Here is a 19,603-nt window from a genome sequence, read left to right as displayed (position 1 = left end):
CGTCATCTCCACCTCACCACTAATTAATTTATTTAAAAGCATTTAACCAAAATATCCTCTCACATTTAACCCTATATAAATTCATTATTCCAAATTTATTTTCAAAAAATAAATTTTTTACTATAAATTAATTTATAAATAGTCATAGTCACGGGTAGGAGCCTGCTTTGTTAATTATATTGACAAATTCTGGACGGAGCTTTTTAGTAAATTATCTTAAAGCTAATTAATTATATATTTAATCAGTGAATGGAATCGGTAGGTGGTCCCCACACGGCTTGCCGATTAATCAGAGGTGTGATTGAAGCCAGACCTGGTCCATTGCCTTTTAAGTAAAATCACTCTCTTCCTCCTCCTCTTCCTCAATAGTTAATTAATTGTTGATTCGAAAATGATTTATAAAGGCACGTGGCTAGTTGGTAGCCATAGAATAGAATAGGGTGGATCCAACGAAATTCTACTTGCTTTTTATTTATAATATATATATATATATATAAAAAATAATTAACTTAGAAAAAAGGCTGATATCAGCCCTACAATATCCTCTACCTCAGCGCGTGGACCCATTTCCAGGCCCTTTTTATTCCCTCTTTTTCATTACTTGGAAAAAAAATTATGCTTTCTATCGATTAAAAAGAACAGTATTAATAAATACAAAGAAGCTCATCCTCATCTTTGCTTTGAACTCTACTATTCATGTCCAGATTTGAAAAGCCTAACGTTTCGGCATGCAAAAGCCTCAGAAGACTTGTTCAGTTTCCATTAATAAATAGAATGGCCAACTATTAATTAGGTTCAGCTGCATGTAACCAGCCGTGCATGAGTCTCTTTCCACCTTATCGCGAAGAAGTAAATTTCTGAAACAGTACACAGAATTACCTTCACAAGAAAGGTGTTGGGAAGCCATGGTCCACAGCATCTTTTCTGGCGACCTCCTTGTCAACTAGCAGTGCATATTCCTCGAAGCCAGTTTATGGTGATGAGGCAAAAATGAAAGGTTAATCGAGAGGTTTGGGTTTAATTTAACTTTGGAGGATGAAAACAAATTAAGCACAGTGATTTTTTATTAAATAAGGTGGAGGAAGAAGAATATTATGGGCGATGACAGCAACATTAAAGAAATGGCTGGCTATCTATCTATCTAGTTGTGGGACACCATCTCCATGGAGGCTTCTCTTGCAAGTGGCTTGGGCAACAAGGATATCTGTATTGTCACTGCTAGCTTCCTGATTCTATTTAACTCTTCCTCTTCCCTCTCTTCTCTTCTTTCTTAATAATCCGATCCTCCTTGGATTCACACCATACATCCTTTTCCTTGATTAATTCTAGCTCCTTGGCTCCCCCAAGCTCCTGAAATCTTGTTGAGGTGCAACTGCAATGGAGGATGAGTGCATGGATTTGCCCCCTGGCTTCAGATTCCACCCCACGGACGAAGAGATCCTCACCCACTACCTCACACCAAAGATCCTCGACCATGGCTTCACTGCGAGAGCCATGGGAGAGGTGGACCTCAACAAGTGCGAGCCTTGGGATCTTCCGAGTAAGGGGAAATCTGAATTTTATTTCAGTTTTAGTTTAACTTGTCGATTGATTATTTAATTTAATCCTGATTAATTTGATGAGTGCACTCAGGCAAGGCGAAGATGGGGGAGAAGGAGATGTACTTCTTCTGTCACAGGGATAGGAAATACCCTACCGGGATGAGAACCAACCGGGCTACCAAAGCTGGCTACTGGAAAGCCACAGGAAAGGATAAGGAGATTTACAGAGGGAAGGGGGTCCTCGTTGGCATGAAGAAGACCCTTGTTTTCTACAAAGGAAGAGCTCCCAAGGGTGGGAAGACGGATTGGGTCATGCATGAGTTCAGGCTTGAAGGCAAGAATTCCCTCCCCAGTCTCCCCAAATCTGCAAGGGTACAGTATAATCTACTTGTAAATTAATTAATCAATAATCCTAATCCTATATATCCTTTGATCTCAACTTGAAAGTTTCTGAATTATGTCGTGATTAATTAATTGCAGGATGAGTGGGTTGTGTGCAGGGTGATCCACAAGAATTTAGGGGCAGTTCTTAAGAAAAACTCTACGCCGGATGAGATCGTGCAGTCTACCACTTTGCCTCCCTTAATGGATCTCCCCAACTACCTTGAGTACTCCAACATGATCGGCATGCCTAGCTCAAGCTTCCTCGATCAAGATCAGGCAGCAGCACTTTTTGACTTCAAAGGTTTTGATCAGAACCAGCAGCAGCAACAGATGGCGATCTCAAATCCCCTTCCTCCTCGTGAACAGTTGAGCTGCTTTCACCATGACGAGGCAATGCTCAGGGCTTTGGCTGCTGGGAGTAATTACGATGAGGAAGCTGCAACATCCAGTGCCATGATTAAGAAGCACTGCAAGGTAGAGCAGTGCTCGAACCAATCCTTGGGCTGCCCTTCGCAGGATACTGGCCTTAGCACTGATCACAACACCACCGAGATCTCCTCTGTCGTGTCGCGGCATTTCGATGATTTCGACGACTGGACGAGCTATGGATTCTACAGTTGAGCTTAAGATTTGGTTCTTGATTCGTATGGTAGCCTCATTGATCTTATTGCCAGAGCCTCTCGTGTCTTTGTCTGAGACTTGGCCTTGTGCATGAGTATTATACATGCATTCTGGATAGGATTTATATACTCTCAGTTGTGTATATAAATTGCTCTTTTCATTTTCATTTTGGATTTCTAAACAGATTTAAGTCTAATTACTGTACTTGATCAGAAGCTGTGAAGACTAATTGATGGAGTTTTAGTTATTCTTTTGTAATTGCTGTGATTGCTGTTTTAATTAATGAAAGTAATGGCCTTGCGCAGTGATTTTCATTATTTCTTTAATTTTTTTGAATATGACTCAGACAAGCATCATGCATGAAGTCAACAGCTAATTAATAACTATAACTTGATCTATATATCTTGTCAATTAACATGAAACATCAGTTTTTTCCCTTCATGATGAAGGAGTTGATTTTTATAGGAAAACTGAATTGATAGCCACCAAAAGGGTTCGAGTGAGAAGATGCATTATTTTAAATTTTGAAAAAAAAAGTGTTTTAAAGTTTGGTTAAAGATGAGGAGATAGATAGATTCAAATACGAAGAATAATTGAGTGCAATATTTTAAGTGTTTCCTCTAATGATACATTAATTGTTTTGGTTTACAAGCTAAGTGTTTGTCTTCATATATTTCAAGGACCTAGCGAGGTTGTCCTCTTCTTTCCACCACCATTTCATGCACCAAACAAGGGATTAAATTCAAGTGACAAGTGACAATATTTCACAATATAATACTGAACAATTAGATTTATATTACATTTCAAAGAATAATATCAGTGGCACATAGTTTTAATTCTCTCTCGAAATTTATTTAAACATGTGGATATATATTCCTAGGTAATTTGCCGGGAAAAAAAAAGAAGGAAATTTTTATAAAACAAAACATCAAATTTAGTATAGTTAGAATCAATCACAATTTCTTGTCAAAACTCCATTGATTTCCTTCTTATCTCTTATTGCAATGTAGATCACGGATGCGTGGAGAATCCAATAACTAATCAATCCATTTTTCTATATCTTCTAGTGATCAAAATTTTCTTCTAACCAAATCGTTCTCAAATAAAACAGGAAACTCATTTTATTGGGCAAGCATTTATATATATATCGAGGATTAAACTAAGTGTTGTGGATGGAATGGGTCCAAAAGAGAGATATCCTTGATTCCCATTTTAAAAATAAATAACCTCATCATATGCTTCACTTTAGTTTGTCATTCTTCTACTTGATTAATAATTAATTCCCACCTTTGACAATTTAATAAAGTCTTAATTAAAGACTTGGTTGATGTGTTGCCCACCTCCCTTATCATCTTCGAATCACAAGTGCAATTAGGTTTAAAAGGACAAAATGATTAGATGGATGAATGGGGATTAATTGGACCATTCATGGATTACTATGGTGGCATGACGTCATTCTTTGTTGTCTAGTATATCTAATATCTTGCCCACTCCAAAGAGATAAAAAGATAAGGTTTGGTAAAATGAAGTCCCTAAAGACTAAACAAGATTTGGACCCACCTACCCAATCTCTCCTTTTTACTTTTCTTTTTTTTTTAAATATATATATTTTAAAAAAATGTATCCATTTCTACAACATTGTTAGTTATAGTATTTAGCTCGGTTAAAAAATTTAATATACAACTATTATATGGGGAAAATAGAGGTGCGTTTAATTAGCAAATTCTCAATAAATAAATTGCTTCTAAAATGTATTCACTTACAATTAACAAGCCTGTTAGTATTATAGTATACCAATATTTTCAATTAACACCTCAAAACTTATAGAAACTCTAAGTTACGCCAATAAGTAGGAGGGGGGGCATCGTCCAAGCGACAGGTGGTGATGCTCCCAATCCACCTGAAGCACTACTGCTACTTGCTTGTCCTTTTCTTTTAGAAAAAGAAGAAGCTAATGGAAGTAGTTTTCTGTGATAATTACATGTATATTTTTTCAATTTGATAGGAATAGTTTATCTTTTCATATGAATTTGACGTCGCACAAGAAAGGAACAGGTCAGGCCTTTGTGTCCTTGGAAGTGGTCATGTCTCCATTCATCTTCTTGTTGGATTTTGGACTGGAATTATTTGGCATGTCATGGACAAATTCAATGTTTGCCTTTGAACTTGAACTCCCTTTCAAGTTTCAAAGGGTTCGGGGGAAGGAAATATCTCATGAATTGATGATGATGACAATTTTGATTTAGCGCAAGGCAGATTTTGACTCATGTTGTTAAAGCAAATCAATGGTTTTTCAAGAAATTAAAAATTAATGAAAAAAAGAAGGTGTTTTTAGCAATTTGTCACCGTGGCCGTGGTTCCAATGAGAGTTGGAGGCCCAGTTTCCTTAATGGACTCGGCCCAGTTTTCTCCTTCCTATGTGGCCCCATGAATTCTTTCGGGAAAGGCAATAATTTTTAAATGCGGCTTAAAATATAGCTATTGATACCTATAATATCCGTTTGCTCGTTGGCTTATGTTAAATTAATGCAATTAATCCATCCGATTTTTTTTTTTAAAGAGTTGGAAATTTCTTTGTTTATCTTCTCTACGTGATTCTGCTCTAACTAGCATCATTTTTTTTTCTTTCTGTTTTGGGTGTCTCCCTCGTTTCCGAAAAAGTCCACGCATTTTCCTGGTTTCAACCAAAAAATAGACAACCTAATTATGAATAAATAATGATGCCGTTCATATAACCGAGACCCAAAGCGTACCCAATTCACAATTGACTAGTCCAAATATCGTCCGTGGCCTTGTCCCGGGTATCCTTGTAGGTTAGCAAGTCGGGAGCCTCACCGTGGAAAGTATCTCTCTCTCTCTCTCCCCTTACTGCCGTCCCAATTCCCACTTTAACCACACGTCAAAAAGTTCGCTCGTCGTTCTACCAAAAATATTCATGACGACTCGACGTTACAACTCGGTTTCAGGATCGCGACACTGCTCACGGGCCCCACGGTGGGTGAAGTCTCGGGTCGGTTTTATCTGTATTATTCGGCGCCTCATCCGCAATTGCATCAGGTTGTATTTAACGCACTGTATTTGTTACCCACCGTCCGTTTAGCCCAGCGCGGATCCGATGGTCTTGATTAACGGCTACGATTCACGAGGAGAAAAATAAAACGGAAGAAAGAAGTATCAAAAAGGAGTGTTGTCGCCGCATATGACCGGTTTCTATTTGCTGCGGCCTTTTTATTCTTCGACCCTCTTCCGTTCGTCTCCTCCCGTCGTCGCTTGATTTGACTCCCAGATCTCTGTTCATCTGCTCTGTCGACTGTAGTCAATGGCAGTGGAAGCTTTGGGCAAGGGCATGTGTCTTTCCTGCAATACGAGGTGGGACACTTCCTCGGAGCTTCGCCGTGGTTCCTCTAGTGCTATTGAGCTTGGGCGGTTTTGCAGTGGCTTCCTTGGAAGAAGGTTGGTTGTTGGGTCGCCGAGAGGCAAGACCTTAGGGAGCGGAAACCTCGGTTCCATCTCTGCGCAGGTCCGTAGATGCTCGAAAATCTGATGTTTCTTCTCCACGAGCAAACGTTCAAATCTTTCGAGTCGGGATGGTTCTTTTTTTTTCTTTCTATATTATTACTTCCTGTTTACTTACCTAATCTTGATCTGGAAAATTTACAGCTTCACATTTTGTAGTCAGTGTTTCGTACAATTTTAAAAACATACATTTTTTCCTTTTGTGATTCTAATATGTTTATCGATTTGTTTGCTGAAACCCTAGTTATGACGTTAATTCTGAATCTTCTTTTCCCTATTAAGATATTAGATTTTTTTTTTCTCCATGCGATTGTAGATGTCTCTTTCTGTTAGAAAATCTGTGAAATGGTGGGAAAGGCTTCTCCATCCCAACATGAAGGTGATCGATTCAGCACAGGATCTAGTCGACACTTTATTGGAAGCTGGCGACAAACTTGTCATTGTAGATTTCTTCTCCCCTGGATGTGGAGGCTGCCGGGCCCTCCACCCAAAGGTATAATAGAGTGGTGATGATCTTGCTGTGTAAATCTTAATTAGGGGTTTCAGTAAATTGATCATCTTTTCATGTGCAGATTTGCCAGTTTGCAGAAATGAACCCTAATGTCCTGTTTCTACCAATAAACCATGAGCAACATAAGTCCATGTGTTACAGCTTAAACGTTCATGTCCTCCCCTTTTTTAAGTTTTATCGAGGAGCAGAAGGCCGCCTCTGCAGCTTCAGCTGCACAAATGCAACTGTAATATCCATAATCCTTATCCATCTTTCCTTCTCTGCGTTCCATTCTTTTGCTCCATTGGTCATCACAATAAAGCATTAATACTAGATCATAGTACTTGAATTGTTTTTCCTTAAGCATTTTGCCTTTTTGTACTTCTGATTTTGACATTTTTTCTTAAAAAAAATGCAGATTAAGAAATTCAAAGATGCACTGGCCAAGCACAATACCGATAGGTGCAGCCTGGGTCCTGCAAAAGGCTTGGAGGAGTCAGAACTTACGGCATTGGCTGCGAACGGAGACCTCTCCTTCAATTCTACTCCCAAAGCACCAGTTCCTGTTCCATATCTTCATGATGCTTCTTCTGAGAAAACTCTTACAAATCCAATACTCCCTCTTCATCTAAATCCATGGTTCTTTCAGGACATTGATGAGAAGAGCCTAGTAACTGCTCAGCGATGAAGAAATGGAAGTGATTGTACTAATTTAGTGTTCTGAACTGTTACTTGAAGCACTATCCTCTTGTTAATCTCTATGATGATTATAATAGAGATTGAGCAAGAGCAACGCAGGCTCATGTTTTTTTCCTGTTCGGGTCTGCTAAGTAGTTGTGGTTCCTGCATGAGGAATTCAATCTGTTCTAAAGATATTTGGCTATGGTTAATAACATTCTCTGTTAACTCCTGAAGTTTGCTGTCGGATTGTGATCTGTGAGCTATCTATCTTTATGGCTTCATCTCATTTTTTTTCTTAAAATCTTTATCCATCTTTTATCTTCTTCTCTCTTCATGTGAGTTAGATGCAACTGGGAGGCGATTGGATTTTGAAGGTAAACGTGAGCACGACACAAAAGTGTGAGCAGTTGCTATCCATGAGTCAGCAGTCAGGACCACGCAATCATGGACTGGATAAGATTGCGATGGAGTGGGGAAGTGTGAGAGCTCGCACTTGGCATTTTAGCCGCGTCTCCTCTTACTAACCAACAAGATCATAAAAGAAACGTGGCTCGGCTGGCAACAACTGTTGTTCTTGTCCGTCTTGGTGTCAATGCCATTTTCATGTGGGGGACCTTGTGCGTCCAATTATTTGTGTGATTTCAATCGAATCACAATCTCTGTTCACAGAACTTTTGCCTATGGTCTAATTTTTAGGTTGTTGAGACGGTAAATCATGGAAGATCTGGCAGAGTAAAGACAGCTCCTTAATACATAATGCATGTTTAAGCCGACGAAGTAGAAATTCAGTCAGAGATTTTCATGATGAAACTAATGAGTTAAATATGTTATATTGGCAGAAAAGATAGCTTACATTTATTATATTTTAGTTCTTATGACTTGTGATATACTAATAATAATTTTTGTGTTTGCAAGTACCTTTCGAGTTATGCCCTAATGTAGAGATGGTAAGAGTAGTCATTTGAACGAGGAAAGTTTAGAGACGTATATCTGCCCAAATGAATGGTAATTAATTGCTAAAGATATATTACAAGATGAAAGTAGGCACCCAACCTCAGACTTCAATGACCAAAAACCTCTACTTCAAGTTGGCTGTCCCAGGCCATGGCTTGTCCAGTTGCATGATCCATTTGTAAAATTATTTCTGGATGCGATATGGGCCGCTGCTCAAGCCATGGATCAACTTGCAGACTTATGAAACACAGGCGGATACTTGACATGCCCCCCCTCTTCCAGGTCCATCACAAGGGAAATGAAAACTAAGATTTGCTTTATCAGAGATCGAACGGGAACTGCAAGCAAATAGAACACGTCTTCAATAGTCTCAATACAGTTACGTGGATCGTAAATGCATGAATATGATGGACTCAAAAGTCTGCAGTTCCTAATAGAATTAGTAACAAAGCAACTTTGCTACTTACTGCTATCAACTCACCACCTCCCAAGTTAAGCCGGTACTTGCTGTTGCCTCAGATGCGAATCTTCTGGGACTTCATAACTTGGCTGCCGTTCGATATCTATATGAATTAGGTAGATTTTTGCGCTCATGTTTCGATTGAGTCGCCTTTTAAAGTAATTTGGTCAGAATCAACAATTGAAAACACTTCCACATGTCAGTCGTTCATGCGATCAAATGAATACTTGGGAAGCACGTTTCTTCTGCGTAAATCAAGACAGTCGCATAGGAAGACAGATTCGAATGCAACTCTTCTATAATAAAAGGCACTCTAGCGTCCTGCATTATTATTATTCTCATAAAGAGAGACAAGAAATCAACTATGGCTGATCTGTTCCACAAGCAGGCCGAGTTTTACGTCGTGGCTCGCCCGAGTTACCCCGACGAACTCTTCCGATTCATCTCCTCCAAAACTACCAACCGAACCCGAGTCTGGGACGTCGGCACCGGCAGCGGCCAGGCCGCAGTCTCCGTGAGCACCGACAGTATTCATTTTGCGTTTGGAATTTAATTAATTGCTTAGTCAGCATTTTCTCTAAATCTCGAACGATTCTCGACTCAGCTGGCCAAATTGTATGAACGAGTGGTGGCCACGGACACGAGCCCGGAGCAACTCTGCTTCGCCCCCAAACTCGCCAACGTTGACTACCGCCACACGCCGAGCGCCATGTCCCTTGCGGACCTCCACCGCCATGTGGCGCCTCCGTCGACCGTGGATCTCGTCACGGTGGCCCAGGCCCTCCACTGGTTCGACCTCGCTGCGTTCTACGACCAGGTCGACTCGGTCCTCGCCAAACCCGGCGGCGTCCTGGCCGCGTGGTGCTACACCCTGCCCCGAGTAGACCCGTCGGTGGACGCCGTGCTCTGGCGGCTCTACGCCCAGTCGGACCCGTTCTGGGCCCCGGAGCGGCGGACGGTGGACGACGAGTACAGGACGATTCGGTTCCCGTACGACCCGGTGGAGGGGGAGGAGACCACCGGCCCGTTCGAGTTCGCGTCGGAGCGGTCCATGGATTTGGAGGCGTACCTGACGTACGTCCGGTCGTGGTCGGCTTATCAGACAGCGAAGGAGAGGGGAGTGGAGCTTTTGACGGAGGAGACGGTGGCGGAGTTGGAGAGGGCGTGGGGCGGGGATGGGAAGCTGGTGAAGGCCGTTCGCTACCCAATTTTCCTCAGGATTGGAAAAGTGAAGAACTGAACATTTTTCTCTGCAATTCCCATGCATCGTTACAGTTTCACAGAGTCATGATCAAATAAATTGTTATGCAGAATCCTACGAATTAATGAGTATCTGAATTCTCTTAATTGATTGTCTATGACAAATTAACTATTTATTATATTTTACTTTTTTTAAATCAAATGATCATTAAAAAATAGCAAATGGGGAGTAAACATGCTACAAAAATCTGATGAAGAATTAAAAATCGATGATAATTTTTATATCAAATTTAATTTTGTTTTTATATTTTCAAAATTGAAATTCAAAAGCCATCGTTAATTCGAGGAATATGCCAAATCTAGGGCGGTGCCTATTTATGGCAGCAACGCTATTTTTTGAAACACTTCAAGGATCGATTTGATGTCTTGCTCCCTTGCCACCAGTCTCTTCTTCCTCGTCCAAGAAAAACAAGGCAGAGGAAGAAAGCGACAATGGCCCTCCAAGGGTCGCCCACATTGCCGCAGCAAGAAGAACCTCCCTCCGTCCCCTCCTCCTCCCACCGCCGCCACCGTTCCTCCCGCTACCAGTTCTCGCTCGACAGCATCAACTTCAACTTTCCAATTCCGTTCCTCCGCCACGGCTCCCACGCCGAATCGGAGCGCTTCGCCGGCTCGCAGCGCGAGCTCGATTCCGATTGCAGGCATGTCATCGTCGGCGATACCGACGGCAGCGACCCCCACCTCGAGTTTCCTGGCAACGCCGTCCGCACCGCCAAGTACTCCCTCCTCACCTTTCTCCCCCGCAACCTATTCGAGCAATTCCACCGTGTCTCCTACATTTACTTCCTTGCGATTGCGGTCCTCAACCAGCTGCCCCAGCTCGCCGTCTTCGGCCGCGGCGCCTCCATCCTCCCCCTCGCCTTCGTCCTCGTCGTCACCGCCGCCAAGGACGCCTACGAGGATTGGAGACGCCACCGATCTGATCGCATCGAGAACAACCGCCCAGTGTCTGTCCAGGACCCCTGCACCGCCCAGTTCTGCTCCAAACGTTGGAAGGATGTTCGCGTCGGGGATGTCCTTAAGGTGTCCGAGGATGAGACCATTCCTTGTGACATGGTCATTCTCTCCACTAGCGACCCTTCCGGCGTCGCCTACGTCCAAACCATCAACCTCGACGGCGAGTCCAACCTCAAGATACGTTATGCCAAGCAGGAGACGATGTCTCGCCTCGCCTCGGATAAATGCGTCATCCGCTGCGAAGAACCCAACCGCAATATATACGGCTTCCTAGCTAACATGGAGGTCGATGGGAAGCGGGTCTCACTAGGTCCCTCCAACATCATCCTTCGCGGGTGCGAGCTCAAGAACACTGCTTGGGTTATGGGGGTTGCAGTGTACACCGCGAATGAAACTAAGGTCATGCTCAATAGCTCTGATGCTCCCTCAAAGCGTAGCCGCTTGGAGACCCAAATGAACAGGGAGACTCTTCTTCTTTCTGCAATTCTGATGGCCCTCTGCTCTGTCGTGTCCATTTGTAGTGGAATTTGGTTGGGTAACCATGTTGACGGTTTGGAGCTCGCTCAATTCTTTAGGAAAAGAGACTACTCCGGGAGAGTCGACAAGAACTTTAACTACTACGGGATTGGGCTGCAGGTCTTTTTTACTTTCCTCATGTCTGCGATCGTGTTTCAGATCATGATTCCCATTTCACTCTACATCTCGATGGAGATGGTCAGGCTTGGGCAGTCCTATTTCATGACTTGGGATAGCAATTTGTTCGATGAGAGCTCAAATTCAAGGTTTCAATGTAGGGCTCTAAACATAAACGAGGATCTTGGGCAGATTAAATATGTTTTTTCGGACAAGACAGGGACTTTGACGGAGAACAAGATGGAGTTCCGTTGTACAAGTATTTGGGGGATAGACTATAGTGGTGGAAATGCTTCTTCAGAGGACAATAACGAATTACATTATACCGTAGGTAGCATGTTCTTCTTTGCAACTTTCTGCAACTTGTAGCCTGTAGTTTAAGGTGTAGTTTGCTTAACACGGCTGCCACATTTTGTTCATTTTTTGATAGTTTGCAATGATCAGATTTGGAAGCCAAAGGCGCCAGTTAAAACAGACCCTGATCTAGTCAAATTACTGAGAAATGAAAGTGATACCGAACATGGAAGGCAAGCTCATGAGTTTTTCCTTGCTTTGGCATGCTGCAATACCATGATTCCTCAAGTTGTTGAGACTTCAGATCCCAATGAGAGATTGATAGATTATCAGGGTGAGTCTCCAGATGAGCAGGCACTCGTTTATGCAGCTGCTTCCTATGGTTTTGTACTTGTGGAGCGCACACCAGGCCACATTATTGTCGATGTCCTTGGGGAGAAACAAAGGTAACCTTCCAGTTTTTGTTTTCAAGATAAAATTGTTTTTTCTATGATTATATAATTGATACGATCCACAATTCCACATGACATGTAATTTTTGTGAAACATAAGGTGTTGGTAATTATTGTTATATAATATTTTTAGTGAGGTTTAACTTTTTTTTCCTACCTTATTGCTGCTCAATTAAGTTAGCCGCTGACTCTCTTCCTTTATCATGGTTTTGATTGATAGAGGCAACATGATTAATCATTGCAATTTTCAATTTTTGAACTGTTAAGACAATATATGTTACCAATGGAAGTGTGTATTATATGCATATTGAATCTTGACAAGAATGTTTCATCAGAATTGTAGGTTTCATCAGAATTGTTGGTTATAGCAGTCTTGTGAGCACTGATATCATTCTACAAAGTATTTGCCTAAAGACTGTTATACTGTACTATCTGTAGCATTTATGGCTCAATCTATAGCGAATGGGATTTTGTGCTTTCAAATCTGGTGGATGATCATTCAATATTTTTTGTTGGTGTTTTTAATGGAATTTTGTGCTTTCAAATCTGGTGGATGATCATTCAGTATTTTTTGTTGGTGTTTTTAATACTGTTGCGCTAGTCAATTTTAGAGTTAAAATTTTTGGTATCTTCTTAATAGATCCACCTAATAAAATCAGCCACAGTAGTTCTAAGTAATGGGAAAAAAGAGTGAAAAAAATTTGATTGATAATAAGATGAAAATAGAATGGCGAATATGTAAAGAGAAAGCTAGAAAGAGTATAAATGACTGCTGTTGGAGATAAGACCTAAATAAGACGTTGCTGGAGATGTGACCTACAAATAGACATTGTATATGGGTGTGTGAGAAAGGATCGTAACTAAAGAAAATTTTCTGTTTATTGTGCTAGGATCTCTACTCTAGTATTATAAAAGTATGTAGTGCCTGAAGTATATTTATCCCAATTTTAGGAGTTCATCTGCAAATTAATCATATTATTGAATTCAGAAACACAGGCCAACTCATTTCCAAATGATTCAAATCCAAAGTAATTTTTCTCGTTTTCTTCATGCTATTAGCCTTTTGAATATTATTTCTATTAATTTTGTAAATTCATCTGCACATTAACCATAAATAATCAGACAGTTCTAAAGATTTCGAACCAATATGTTCCAAAGTGATTCAATCTGTAACTAGTTCTATTTCACTTTTGCTTCATGCTACTAAGCTTTTGAATATCAGTCCTCTCCAATTTTTAACTCCTAAAAATACAATTGCAGATTTGATGTTTTAGGTCTTCATGAATTTGATAGTGACCGGAAGAGGATGTCAGTTATAATCAGGTGCCCTGATAACACAGTAAAGCTATTTGTGAAAGGCGCTGACACTTCGATGTTTAGTGTTGCACAGAAATCCATGAACTTGCAAGTTATCGATGCAACCAAGATAAATCTCCAGGCCTACTCATCTTTGGGTCTGAGGACTTTGGTTATTGGTGTACGTAAATTGAGTAGAAATGAATTCAAAGCATGGCACTCTGCCTATGAGAATGCTAGTACTGCTTTGATCGGAAGGGGTAGATTACTTCGAGCTGTAGCAATTGATTTTGAAAGAAATTTTGACATATTGGGAGCCTCAGCAATTGAAGATAAGCTACAACAGGGTGTACCAGAAGCCATAGAATCCATGAGGAAAGCTGGCATCAGGGTTTGGGTCTTGACTGGGGATAAGCAAGAAACTGCTATTTCTATTGGCTATTCTTGTAAGCTTCTAACCAGTGAAATGACTCAGATTGTGATAAACAGCAATTCCAGAGAAACCTGTAAAAAGAGTCTACATGATGCAGTTGCCATGTCCTGCAATCTTGCGGAGATGTCGACTGAAAGTAGATTGTCTTCCTCAGTATCTTCTAGGGTTCCTATGGCTCTGATTGTAGATGGTTCTAGCCTTGTCTACATGTTGGAGACAGAATTGCAAGAAGAGGTACATGCCGACTTGAATATAGATGTTAAACGAGTTCTTCAGGCTTCTTTTTTCCTAGCATTTATGTTATTGTACTCTTTTACTTTGAAAGTGCAGCTTTATAAGGTGGCTACCATATGTGATGTTGTGTTGTGCTGCCGTGTTGCTCCATTGCAAAAGGCTGGAATAGTTGCTCTTATAAAGGATAGAACAGATGATTTGACCCTTGCGATCGGAGATGGTAAGCTTCAAATTTGCATATTCACTAAACCACAGATGAAGTCATTTCCTTGGTGTAGGTTCTCTTTTAACATATTTTTAATACCAGGTGCAAATGATGTCTCAATGATCCAAATGGCTGATGTTGGGATTGGCCTCAGTGGCCAAGAGGGAAGGCAAGCTGTTCTGGCATCAGATTTTGCTATGGGACAGTTCCGATTCTTGGTGCCCCTCTTATTAGTTCACGGGCATTGGAATTACCAGAGGATGGCCTACATGATCTTGTACAACTTTTATCGTAATGCCGTTTTTGTCTTCATCCTATTCTGGTATGTGTTTAAGAACAATGTTGCATGGAATTAGCAAATTTTCAATTTACCTTTCTTAATGGTTGTTCTCTTAGCTGGATATTTGCAATTTTTCTACAACTTTAATTGGATTTCACAATTGCCATTGAGGCTTGTTATTACATATACATACTGCAATTTTTTGTGGAAATTCTTGTTCTTTCTATCTTTTCTTTGTAGTGCAATATAAAAGTATGGGTAGATTGTGGAAAAATTGCCAAATGTTGCAATGTGTCTTTGTTGACTATCTTCAAGAATGGATATGCATTATGTCACTAATTTTCTCTTTAACATGTTAATCTACCCTTCCCTTCTTATCTTCTGACAATAGTGCTAACTATGAAGTTTTTGGATGATAGGTATGTGCTTTATGCTGCTTATAGCTTGACGACCGCGGTAACTGAGTGGAGCAGTGTTTTCTATTCTATTATTTACACAGCTCTACCAACCATAGTTGTCGGAATCTTCGACAAAGACCTTAGCAGGAAAACATTGTTAAAGTACCCACAGCTATATAGATCAGGGCAGATGAATCAAAGATACAATTTGAAGCTGTTCAACATCACTATGATTGATACAGTTTGGCAAAGCGTGGTTATCTTCTTCATTCCCTGTGTTGCATATGCACACAGTACTATCGATGATTCCAGTCTAGGAGACTTATGGACCTTTGTTGTGGTCGTTCTAGTTAACATTCATTTGGCTATGGATGTATTTCAATGGAACTGGATCACGCATGCATCTATATGGGGCTGCATTGCTGCAACACTAATATGTGAGATTATCATCGATTCCATGTGGTTCCTACCGGGTAACTGGTACGTCTTTTTCCACAAACTCATCGCAAGATTATATTGTATATTTGTATGGCTGAAACTAATTAAGAACTGAAACTTGTTTGACAAAGTCTGAAATTTTTTATTGCACCTTGCATTTGCATTCAGGGCTATCTTTAACGTAATGGGGACTGGATTATTTTGGCTATGCATACTTGGCGTCCTTGCGGCTGGGATGCTTCCCCGTTTCGTAATGAAGGCACTGATCCAGCATTTCATGCCTAATGACATACAAATTGCTAGAGAGTTGGAGAAGTTTCGGAATGTAAATGGAGTCTCCACGTCGATAAGCAGATTCTCGCAACCCTGATGGCAGTAAATAGATTATTTATTCCTCTTAAAATTCCTTCTTTTGTTTTTTCTTAGCTACTTTTGCTGGGTGTGTTGTTTTATTCTTTAGCAAAGGATTTCGTTTTTCACCAGAGTTAGCTCTTACATATTTGTCGATCAAATAAATACCTTTATTGATATATTGTTGAAGACGACGCACTGAAAATTGAAGATACCAAATGGATTATGTTCTACCACCATTGCATGGTTCGGCGTGGCCTAAAACCGCTCCGGGGCTCAGAATAGGCCCGACTCGGCGCAGAGCCGCTGGAACAAGGCGTCCATCGCCGTTTGACAAATACTGAGTTGATTGAACGCGGTGAGGTCGAGCAAGTGGAGAACCTGGGCCGCCGTGATGGGGTCCACGGTCGACGGAGGCGCCACGCGGCGGTGGAGGTCACCGAGGGACATGACGGAAGGGGTGTGGCGGTAGTGGACGATGGCGAGTGCGGGGCCGACGCAGAGTTGCTCCGGGCTCGTGTCCGTGGCCACCTTTCGATCCGATCATATATTTTGGAAAGCTAAGTCGAGAATCGATCGAGATTTAGAGCAAATAGTGGCTAAACCATCGATACAACTCTAAAAACAAGAAAAATGGATACTGTGGTTGCTCATGGAGACTGTGGCCTGGCCGTTGACGGTGCCGACACCCCAAGCGGCCAGTGCCGACGTCTCAGAGACTCAGGATCGGCGGTTAGTTTTGGAGGAGGTGAACCGGAAGAGTTCAACTGGGGGGAGTCTCAACTTATGATATTTGACCCCAAACACTAGAATATTTCTCTTTTTTGTAACTAGTTTGAATGTCAGTGTCACAAACTAGGCCCAACTGAAACCATTCAAGTCAAATTTGCTCTCTGTTCCATCTTCATTGTCATCATCGGCATTGAGGTCTAGTTGCGCTGTATGACTAGCTATTCCAAAACTAGTCCCCTTACCCAAACTAGTTGATTCCTTTCCTCTATTCTGTTGTTCTGCATGTTTCTTGTTGTGTGGATGCTCAAGAAATATGGCCTCAGCTCTTCTTTCCTTATGCCATGCCTCTGAAATGGCCCCTCCTCTTTGAGCTTTAGAAGTTAAAGGATGCGCCTCAAATTTACTGTCTGAGACAGATGCCCTTTCGTAATCTTCTAAAATGGATGAGGAAAAAGGCTTGTAGTCATGCACGTTTTGTCTACGAAGCAGTAAGCTGCCATTATGCTTTCTTAAGCCTTGGTGGAGATTATTTATGTCTTGATTCTTTTGTGATCCTTCAGATGATGTAAGGCAACTATCCACTGAAGAGTCAGCAAGTTCAGCTTGATGCACTTGTAAATTATTATTCAGGCGGGTATTAACTTCCAAACCTGGAAAGGCATTGCTGAAGCATTCATTTGAGACTTTGGATATTAGTTCAGAGAGTTGAACTTTAGCAGCTTCCGATCCTGGAGAACCCAAATTCTGCTTCCCAAGTGTCTCTTGAGCGTTCTCCAGCACAGACTGCAAGTATTTACCCTGCGCCTCTATTCGGAGTTGTAAATGCCTCTGAACCTTTTACAAATCCATTTTTCATGACGTGTCAATATCATAATATATAAAGCAAACTAGGAGAGATGAAAGTAAAAGAAAAGACTTGAAGGCTTATTCCATATTTTTTTCTAGTTCAGGATGATTTTGCTTAGCTTTTCACCTTAATGAATTGAAGTGTTTCATTTATCTTTTAGTTTTTTTTTTTGAGCAAAGTTATCTATTTACTGATGCTGTTTTCCTCAGTATGAAGAAAACCTGAAGTTTAATCCAATTGACTTGGCTACGGCTATCTTGAAGGTGTACCATTCTTTAATGAAGTTGCGCCATACTTTTCTATAAAAATCTTCATTCTGTTAGAAAATAAGATTCAGTCCATCTAATTGGTGGTTTGCTGCATCGATTTGTTTTCCCCCAATGTTTCTTCTACAATACTAAGGCCATTGGGTGTCTGCGACTCTACATTTAAACTGTTTCATATCTGCTGTCTTGTTGCTGTTCAATCTTGACATGGAGGATATGGGCATATTTGCTCTTTCTTGATTTATGGTTTTAACCATTCCCTCGAACTGTTTCCCGTGGCTATATCATTTAACTAAAGTTCATCTAAATAACTAAGACGATTTATTGTTATAAGTGGGGCTTGATCCAATTTTCATTCTACAAAACCAGCTAGTCAGTAGGTACTTTTCAGTAACTATACGCAGAAATTTTAGAATATAATACAAATAAGAACTGTTAAATTCTTATTAACTCAAATAAGGTATCATGCAACTAATCTAACGTATAAGGAAAGGAAATAACAGTTGATGAACACTACGTGTTGACTAAAATTTACCTCTAGTTGTTCTTGTAGTTGTCTTTGTACCTCAATTTGCATTTGAAGTGCTTCATTTATCTGAATAGGCCTGAAATGGCGTTCTGTTAGTTGTAGATTTATTTATTTTTTAATCAGCAGATTAAACGAGTGTTGATGTTCGATCTCTTACTTGGGCTGGGGAACAATATTTCTATTGGTCACGACTGATATATTATTACCTCCATCTGTCATTTCTGCTATTAACTTACAACCTACAACTGCAGCATCATGTATTAGTTTGCAAGCTCATTATGTTTTATACATTTGGATTTGCTCTTACCACTCTTAGTACTTCCCATGTTTGCTTGAGGTTGAAGATTTTTGCTGAGCCTGTACTTCTGCAATCCAACAAGAGAAGCTTAATCTTCAAATATAAAAATGAATAATGAAAAGGAAGAAGAATTAAGTAATTAGTTAGTCAGGACCTGAAGATGACTTTTTAGGTGATACAGTGTCAGTCCAGGAATGCCCATGAGTCTCATGACTGCTTTTGGTGTTGCCTCTGCATGATACTGATGTAAGGTAGTTTGCTATCATGCAAAGTATGTTGTCTTGGCGCTATATTTTTCTTGTATACTTACTGTCTGCTCCACCAAGTTGATTAACTGCTTCTATGAATCTATCATGGAGTTCAGGTGTCCACTTCAACCTTGGCTTTGCATCAGTTGATAACACTAGTCCCGATTCGTCTGGAATGCTTCCTCCTTGTTGCAATAACAAATGCCTCTCTGGAGGAAATGCTGCCTTAGAAGAAACGACGTTGTTGTGGCCTTGATGATACATCTTCTGCTTGGTAAAGAAATAGTAAGGTCATCAGTCATCAAATATAAGCAAAGATTTCCCTTTTCCTTTTTCTTACCTTATCTATTGTTGCTTTTGATCGAGGCAGTACTATACACATCAGATCTTTGAGTAGCTGAAACTTGTCGCTTCAGATTCATCTGCTTCGTATTTCTGGAATGCCAGGACATGCACATCTATCATTTTCCCAAAGGCTCATCTGCTTCTCTTGCAGCTGAAGGATGGTGGTACAAGACTCTTTAAAAGCCAACTGCAAAAGAGAATTTGGAATTATTTGAATAAAGCAGTTAAGTCGATCCGATCTTGCCCTTCTTCTTTCAATATGGGCCATGTCCTGGAACTTTAGTTTTCAATTCATGAGGTTAAAGTTTGCACTCATTCTGCAGAAGAGACTTTTTCATGGAACAACTTTAACTTGTCGCATGTGCAGGAGAATAGATCCATAAATATCCATTTGCTTTCATGAAAGGCCTACTAAAGAAAAAAGAAGCATATACTTGTGAAGAGAATTTTTAAACTTGATG

General features: G+C 40.7%; 5 protein-coding genes across 9 annotated transcripts; 4 read left to right on the top strand and 1 right to left on the bottom strand.

Moving 5' to 3' along the window:
- Nucleotides 1-1,208: 1,208 nt before the first annotated feature.
- LOC141843985 (NAC domain-containing protein 87-like) lies at nt 1,209-2,863 on the top strand. The gene is made up of 3 exons (XM_074731986.1): nt 1,209-1,540; nt 1,633-1,913; nt 2,022-2,863. The coding sequence occupies exons 1-3, from the start codon at nt 1,378-1,380 to the stop codon at nt 2,544-2,546; spliced, it is 969 nt and encodes a 322-aa protein (XP_074588087.1). The 5' UTR covers nt 1,209-1,377; the 3' UTR covers nt 2,547-2,863.
- A 2,915-nt stretch (nt 2,864-5,778) lies between these two features.
- Nucleotides 5,779-7,466, top strand: LOC141837076 (thioredoxin-like 1-2, chloroplastic). Of its 2 annotated transcripts, XM_074724554.1 has the most exons (5): nt 5,779-5,915; nt 5,982-6,066; nt 6,379-6,555; nt 6,635-6,799; nt 6,971-7,466. In XM_074724554.1, the coding sequence occupies exons 1-5, from the start codon at nt 5,866-5,868 to the stop codon at nt 7,238-7,240; spliced, it is 747 nt and encodes a 248-aa protein (XP_074580655.1). In that variant the 5' UTR covers nt 5,779-5,865; the 3' UTR covers nt 7,241-7,466. The 2 variants fall into 2 exon arrangements, with proteins under 2 accessions (XP_074580655.1, XP_074580648.1); XM_074724547.1 differs by having other exon boundaries at nt 5,779-6,066.
- A 1,508-nt stretch (nt 7,467-8,974) lies between these two features.
- Nucleotides 8,975-9,994, top strand: LOC141841534 (uncharacterized). The gene is made up of 2 exons (XM_074729707.1): nt 8,975-9,161; nt 9,252-9,994. The coding sequence occupies exons 1-2, from the start codon at nt 9,012-9,014 to the stop codon at nt 9,885-9,887; spliced, it is 786 nt and encodes a 261-aa protein (XP_074585808.1). The 5' UTR covers nt 8,975-9,011; the 3' UTR covers nt 9,888-9,994.
- A 345-nt stretch (nt 9,995-10,339) lies between these two features.
- Nucleotides 10,340-15,896, top strand: LOC141825491 (phospholipid-transporting ATPase 1-like). The gene is made up of 7 exons (XM_074712877.1): nt 10,340-11,828; nt 11,928-12,237; nt 13,503-14,205; nt 14,302-14,425; nt 14,513-14,732; nt 15,110-15,568; nt 15,695-15,896. The coding sequence occupies exons 1-7, from the start codon at nt 10,340-10,342 to the stop codon at nt 15,894-15,896; spliced, it is 3,507 nt and encodes a 1,168-aa protein (XP_074568978.1).
- A 786-nt stretch (nt 15,897-16,682) lies between these two features.
- Nucleotides 16,683-19,273, bottom strand: LOC141822318 (myb-related protein 2-like). Of its 4 annotated transcripts, none has more exons than XM_074709776.1 (8): nt 19,138-19,273; nt 18,860-19,067; nt 18,704-18,780; nt 18,559-18,616; nt 18,409-18,496; nt 18,258-18,327; nt 17,260-17,443; nt 16,683-17,190 (listed from the first exon to the last, which is right to left on the bottom strand). In XM_074709776.1, the coding sequence occupies exons 1-8, from the start codon at nt 19,177-19,179 to the stop codon at nt 16,733-16,735; spliced, it is 1,185 nt and encodes a 394-aa protein (XP_074565877.1). In that variant the 5' UTR covers nt 19,180-19,273; the 3' UTR covers nt 16,683-16,732. The 4 variants fall into 4 exon arrangements, with proteins under 4 accessions (XP_074565877.1, XP_074565883.1, XP_074565862.1 ...); XM_074709782.1 differs by having other exon boundaries at nt 18,860-19,064; XM_074709761.1 differs by having other exon boundaries at nt 16,683-17,443.
- Nucleotides 19,274-19,603: the final 330 nt, after the last annotated feature.

The sequence above is a fragment of the Curcuma longa genome, chromosome 1, assembly GCF_044706935.1.
Source record: "Curcuma longa cultivar G26 ecotype Majalengka, Jawa Barat chromosome 1, ITB_CL_G26_1.1, whole genome shotgun sequence".
Taxonomy (NCBI): Eukaryota; Viridiplantae; Streptophyta; class Magnoliopsida; order Zingiberales; family Zingiberaceae; genus Curcuma; species Curcuma longa.
The sequence above is the reverse complement of the archived record's forward strand: the minus strand, read 5'-3'. Positions and strand labels throughout refer to the sequence as shown.